This window comes from Rhagoletis pomonella, unplaced genomic scaffold, assembly GCF_013731165.1.
Source record: "Rhagoletis pomonella isolate Grant_MI unplaced genomic scaffold, Rhpom_1.0 Rhpom_scaffold_00010, whole genome shotgun sequence".
Lineage (NCBI taxonomy): Eukaryota > Metazoa > Arthropoda > Insecta > Diptera > Tephritidae > Rhagoletis > Rhagoletis pomonella.
In genome coordinates, this window is record NW_023458564.1 from 7,201,704 (window position 1) to 7,208,990 (window position 7,287).

Sequence of the window (7,287 nt, forward strand, 5' to 3'; positions counted from 1 at the left end):
ATCAATCAGCATCTCCAAGAATGTAAGCAAAAACGGAGACACCTCCAAAGCCTTCTGTCGTCTCGACACGCTGCCTTGAACGAGTTTATCACCAAAATTAGGCAACGCATATTCAGTAGGACGCTCAAGACTGACCAACTGACTTGAAAACGCTTGAAAGAGCTAAGAGTAGAATTTCCTACCAAGCTTTTGGGCGTCATAGCTGAATAAAGTGCTGAAATCGGCCTTTGCCTTGTGCGCAATTGTTATAGGGAGAGAAAATTGTGCTTTTCACGAGGAAGTTAACATCTTTCAGCCCCCTCACATACTCACTACCATGTGGAAAACATGAGCTTTTTACCCGAGTATATTGGTATACTTGTTATAAAAACTTCTACCAAATATTCTTTCCACAGACTTTTGTACCTACTGGACTATGCAAGTCTACGTTTCTGGATGCGACGGTTCTCACAAGTATGGTATGGGTTTCAGGGAACGGGTATAACACCGGGAACTGTGTCGGACTGTCTTGGAAAACAAACGATTTCGCATCTAGTGTCTGACGATCTGCGAAATATTCAGCACTTCGTAAAGATAACATCTTGGCTTTAGCACATCAGCAACGAATTAAAAAAAAAAAACCCCGAAGAAGTGCCGCCACAGCAGGTCAAATTCATTTAAGTTTGCCGCTCCGCGTCAAGGAGAGTCGCAACCACCGCAACTTACATCGCTGAAAGTTATCGATCGAGATGCTTAGACGAATTTTTAACATTTAATTATTCTCGGTACTTAGGTGCGAATAGGAATGCAAACTGGTAAATTTATATGGCACTAATTCCCTCATCGAAGAGCAATGGTTGGACTTATGTAAATACACAAGTATTTTCAATCGAGGCAGTAACGGCATCTCTGGCAACTATTAAGCTGATCACCAAATTTATCTACATAGTTTTTTGACACAAAATTTGTAGTCTCAATAATATACAGTCAGCGTCAAAAATATGCCTACCCTGACGTTTTGACGATTTTATTTATTTACATTTTCCGTACAAAAATTTTTGTTATTTTTTTATGAAAATATAGTACGGTCAACAGCAAAAACCACAAGAATTAATTTTTTTATTTCATACAGAACTCAGGAAAAATGCAAAAAATATCGAGAAATATTAATCGAAATTTTCAACTTTTCAATTCGATTTCTTAGAAAAATTTTGAGTATGCAGTTTTGTAGGTCATCAAACTAAAGTGCAGGTTTAAAGTAGCTAAAAATTAACGTTGGTTTTTGAATTTTCTTTCCGAGGTTGTTGCGCCTTTCCTCCATATAACGGATTAACACAATCTTTTTTTTTTATATCAAAGAACGTACGCAACACAATCAGAAAAAAAAAATCAAAAATCAACGTCCTTAGCCACTTGATAGTTGCACTTAATGATATTAGAATTTAATGAGCTACACCATTACATACCTGAAATTGTCTAAAAATAAAAAATTAAATTAATTTTGATACAAATTTTTTGTTACATTACAATATATTTTTAATTTTTTCTCTTTTTGGTGAAGCCCTACAATTCTTTTTAAGTTGTTCTTCTTTTGTAACATTGGACTGGAACAGGCGAAACGATTTTCTTCAAAATTGCTACTTTCTCTGCACTTTGCATTAAAAAAATTTAATAAAAACAAATTTACATTTTATAGTTGCAGTTGTTGATTGAAAATGAGGGCTCTGGAGGGTTATGAACAAAAAATTTCAGTTTCAGACCACTGTGTGGCGTTATCTCCTTATTAATATTTAAATTTCATACATATTTGTATATTAACGCAATTAAAATAACTTAAGTAGTAATATAAGTGCGTACATGCAATTGACTAATTCATGTTATTTCTTATTTTTATTTGCAGAAAATGCTACAAAATCTACACAACCCGACGCACCATATAAATTCATATTCAGTCGGCGTGCAGTCATCATCACTGGCTCAATTATTCTACTAACTATATTGATCGGAATAGTCATAGCTACTGTGAATAGTCTCACAAAACAGACGATACGAAAAAGTAAGATTCTAGGTGATGGCGACGATTCCAGAAAGCATATTCCAATCAATTCAACAATAGGTATTTGTAAATAAAAGCAAACATTTTGGTGCTCAAGGTGGATTGATACTAACAAAAAAAAAAATTCTCATACTTACCTACACCAACATACTCATTTATATGCAAGCATACATACTATGTCCATACAGTGGCGGGAGAATAAATAGGAATGAACGCGATATTTTAACAACTTTAGGACAACTTTTCTTTTGTTTATTTAATCTTAATTACTTTTTTATGAAAGTATAGCTCACTATCTAACAAAAATGTATGTAGAAAATTCGACAAGGTTTCATCTAAATTTCAGAATTTTTAATCACAATTTTCAAAAACATTTAGGTATACAGTTTTTAGCATATTTATTAAATTTTAGTATAACAAAGTGCAAGTTTGAAGAGGCTAGGTGTTACGGTTGACTTCTGGTAATTTTTGTGTGGTTTTCCATTTGTTATATTTAATCTTTTATATAAAAAGCAACTGATAAAACTTTAGTTAGACTTAATGAAATAGTTGAACCAAGTTTGGTAGATATCGATAAAGCGGTTACCGAGATACACCTTTGAAGTCATAAAGTGTGCGGTGCCACGCCCTGTTTCTAAAAGTCTATAAAAATCGTATTTATTGTTAAGAGATTGTTGTAAATATTAACTTCGAGTAAATTAGCGTCCTCAGTTATATACATCGATTTTGAGTGAAATAGCTAAATAGTTACACACACACAAGTGCGCTCGGGTATAAAAGGAATCGTTTTATTTGACACAGCCTAATGCACATAATAATAAATGGTTTAAATGAGCTTAATTGATTTTAACTTTTTGAGAAGTTGCAACCTTCTTCCAAAATGTGTCAGAAATAAACTTAACTTAAATTTCTCTTGTTTGACACCTATATTAAGATATTTTATTTGGCATGTCAATTAAATTGATTTTGAATTTATAAGCAGGTGGCAACATTATCTACTATATTAAAGTACTTCAAACATAAAGCTTTCTTAAACCTCTCTCGTTTGATACCAATATTAAAATGTTTGATTTACATTATTAATAAAATTTATTTAATCTTTTTGAACAGGTGGCAACCCTCTTCTAAAATATTTTCGAAATTAATCGTTTGACACCCATATTGTTGTAATATTGTTTTTAACCCATTAACTAACACTATAGTGAAAATCTCAAGTTTTGAAAGGACACAAAAAACGCCGAAATATGTAAACTTACATATACCGTTTTTTTAGATCAAGGCATTTTCTCAATTTTTGTGGAAAAAAATCAAATTTTAACAGGGAGAAAACAGATTTTTTTAACTTTTTGCAATCGCCTCAAAGCCTGTTCTTTTGCAAAAAAAAATCAAGCTACTAACGATTAAAATCGATAGATAAATAAACAAGTTGTGAATGGGCAAAGGAAAATGCGTAATGAATTTTTTTATGAAATAGGGGCAGGAAATAATGTTACTCATACGTACATGACCGTACTCGTAAATATTCGTACATGGCGTATGAGTAACATTTTCCATATCCAAGTTATTCCGGATTTCCATTAGGTATTAAATGACAAAGTTGGGCATTAAGTGCCTGTGTAGTACCTGTGCCATTACGTTAAGAAAAAATCGTCATTAAATTCGTTTCCACATGGCATTTTTAAATGGCACAAATTTTTCGTCAATTAAATGCATAGTGGAAATTCGGCATTGGAATTTTTCTTCATTCGCATTGCATGAAAATATCTTAGGGTAAATACCTGATCTAGAAAAATGATGTGCAGATGCGCAATCTATGACCCAAACTTAACTGGCGTGTCTCCACGTTTTTTTTTTATGATTAAAACTTTTGAAAAAGGTGGCAACTCTCTAAAAAAATATCCGATATAATTTCTGTATGCCAAATTTCATTGAAATACGTCGAGGCGTTTCAGCGTGAAAGAGCAACTCACATACTCACACACTCACTTACTCATTCGCCGACTCACTCTCTGTTGCATTCACGCTCTCACTCACTCATAAACTTTCATATTTAAAGCATTAGAAGGATTCACTACAATTGGAGCGATACAAATGTTGTTCAATTCGAAATTCGCACTGTCATACGCTTTTACATGCATAGGTATGTTTGTGTATTTATATGAAAATGCAAATCTCGGCAATCGTGTATTATAAATATTATACAAGCATATAAAATTCATGTTTAGTTGTGAAAGTGATTTCAAAACCTATTTATTGGAGCACCAATCTAAAGCCAAAAGTTAAGTTGAATGGAATTTATGAATTTAAGCCAACTTTGACTCAACTGTACATCCAGATGCTAACCATATTTTCACTTTTGTTTTCAGTACCGTCGGAGAATAGCGACTACGTATTTAATGGCACACTGCTCATAGTCACCAAGGACGAGTGGTTCGCTGAGCCTGTAAAAGATGATATTGAAAAATTGAAATTACCAGTGCCACGTGTCATCATTGCGCATACTGCTTCAACAACTTGTGAAAATAAAGTAAGTCAACGTTAAATTGCATAACCACATAATATATTTGATCTAATTTATTCCAACACTATCTCACCCCCCTCCATCCAACTTCGTCTTCATGAATATACTCGTACATATGCAGCTTCAGTGTGATGCGCGAGTGCAAAGTGTACAAGCATTTCATATGCACTCAAATGGCTGGAGTGATGTGGGTTATAATTTCCTAGTCGGTGGCAATGGTTTAGTATACGAAGGACGTGGCTGGTATGAGTTAGGCGCACACACTAAAGGCTATAACAGACAAAGCATTGGCATAGCATTTATTGGTACTTTCAACGAAGAAGTCCCCACAGACAATGACCTAAAAGCAGCTAAATTACTTATCGAGGAAGGTGTGAGGTTGGGCGCAATTGCACAAGATTATCGACTCTATGGAGCGCGACAGCTGGGCGGCACCGAAAGTCCGGGCAAAGCACTCTATAGTATAATTACACAATGGTCACATTGGAGTAATCGCATATGAATTAAAAAAATAAAAATAAACATCTTTGGAAAACCTAGAATTTATGTTCATATGCATATAAGTAAATAGATGGCTAAGTACGTTAGAATGACCGAAACTGAATATTAAATAATTTTAAATTATTCTGCGTCCTATAGTTGTCTATGCCTGAAAGGATAATAAACGCTTATTTATATACTATATTTATGTACATATAAACATACATATATAATTTTAGTGTAAATTTGTAACAAAAAATATATACATATAAATGCACTTTAACATACTTAACTATCTAACCTTTTATATGTGTTAAAAAATGTACATAGTATTTCGTTTGATTTAAGGTAAGATCTGCATACATAAATATGTATGTGCATAATTCCAATATCATCATATTTCAAAGTATCTACTGGAGCCACCAAAATGATCTGAGATAGCGTGCATTTTAAATAAATTATGAGGAGCGAAATTTATATTCCCTCTTTTGTTACAGCGGACGATAATGTAGGCGGTGGCAAAATACTTCGCATTGTACCTCGCGATGGCTGGCTAGCTCAACCTCCATCAGCTGATCCTGTACCTTTGGCAACGCCTGTGCACAGGGTCATTGTACTTTCAACACTCACTGAAGACTGTGAAACGCAAGTAAGTATTTACAAATGATTATATATAGTATAGAGTAATCATTTAAAATTTATTAATACAAACATGCATATCGAAGAACGTCATGACTCGGAAAATCGAAAATGGTCAGGAATTTAACCAAAATGGATAAATACTAAAAACATATAACAAAACCAATTTTAAAATTGTATTTTCAAGGCGGGTGGGTGTAACGTATCACGCTCTTCTTTTCTATTGAATACCCGCGAGAGACTGACTGACTTATGTATATATGAGAAACAGGATTCCTTGGAAGCGATTAAGCGATGTTTAAGTTATAAAGAAGTCTTTTAAGAATAAATAGTTTGTTGTTGGCGCCTTCCTCAATATCGAGAGGCTTTAAAAAACGTGCAACCAAGGCCCTGGCCAAGCTTGGAGCATATGCTCAGCGACAAAACTCTCGTAGTGAAATGAGGTAATGCCTCTCAGTGTATTGCAGTAGGTGTAGCTATCAGCAGCGTTGCCATTTTAGCCGTTTTCCGGCTAGATTTAGCCGGTTTTGATAGCAACTAGCCGGAGAAAATTCGATCTAGCCGGCAGCCGATTTGTTAGCCGGTTTGTAAAAAAAAGTTAGCCGTTTTTAGCCGATTTTACTATTTGCCTAATTTTCAGGTGCAAAAAGTAAACAAGTTGTTCGAAAGCAATAATGCAGACCCAATGAAGATTTTTTATGAACTCAATGTTTTACTTTCGCATCTATGCTCCCTAGTGGTTATTAGCGCGGATACATTTGATCCTATATGCTCCCCGTTGGAACCATACCTTGCTCCATTTCCTCAGTTTTATCACAGCTTTGAAGAGTATTTAAAAACAAAAGTAAGCACAAACGCTTTTGACCACGAAGCCGAGAAAATAATTCGAGAGAATGGTCGCTATTTTATTATCACTTTAATAAACGAATTACGCCAACGCCTCCCTACAAATATTGCCACACTAAAAAAAATTGACTTTTTTCGGTGGGAAATGCATTAAGAGTAATTAAACCAAAAGTATTTGTTCAACTACAGCAACAAAAACACAAATATAATGCCGACGAAATAACATCCATAGAGATGCAATGGCAACGGTTAACGTTACATACCTGGAGTAGTTTAGACTCAACTGTAAAATTTTGGGCCGAAGTTTATCAATTTCGAAATGCCCTAGGAGAAAACCCTTTTGCTGACCTTTCCAACCTAGTTTTTAGTTTTCTTGTTTTGCCTATAAGTAATGCAGAAGTAGAGCGAATATTTAGTTCAATGAATATAATAAAAACTAAGCAAAGAAATCCAATGTGCGTTAAAACGTTAAACGCTATTTTATATATAAGATACGGTTTAAAACGTGAAGAAAAATGCTGCCATAATTTTACTGTAGATGACGATCTCTTAAAATTAATGAATTCAGGTGATATATACAATAGTGATTCATTTGATGATCTTTCGTTTCTTGCGATTTATTTAAATAAAGCATGTGAATATTCACTAAAACATTTTAGCCGTTTTTTGCCAGAGTCTATGTGAAATTTCACTAAACCATTTTAGCCGTTTTTAGCCGCTTTTTTTTGCCAATCTAGCCGGTCGGCCCAAAAAGTTCTGGCAACAC

The 7,287-nt window shown here is 34.1% G+C and overlaps 1 protein-coding gene across 3 annotated transcripts in view; it reads left to right on the forward strand.

The window, feature by feature from the left end:
• Positions 1–5,860, forward strand: part of LOC118745979 (peptidoglycan-recognition protein LC-like) — a 53,324-nt gene extending 47,464 nt beyond the window's left edge. The window contains exons 3-5 of one of the 3 annotated variants that reach the window (XM_036479682.1): positions 1,880–2,035; positions 4,402–4,562; positions 4,678–5,180. In XM_036479682.1, coding sequence (XP_036335575.1) covers positions 1,880–2,035; positions 4,402–4,562; positions 4,678–5,058 — 698 coding nt within the window. In that variant the 3' untranslated portion in view covers positions 5,059–5,180. Of the gene's footprint in view, positions 1–1,879; positions 2,096–4,401; positions 4,563–4,677; positions 5,181–5,533 lie in introns of those variants that run through there. The other 2 variants (XM_036479683.1, XM_036479684.1) reach the window with 2 other exon arrangements.
• The last annotated feature ends 1,427 nt before the right edge of the window (positions 5,861–7,287 follow it).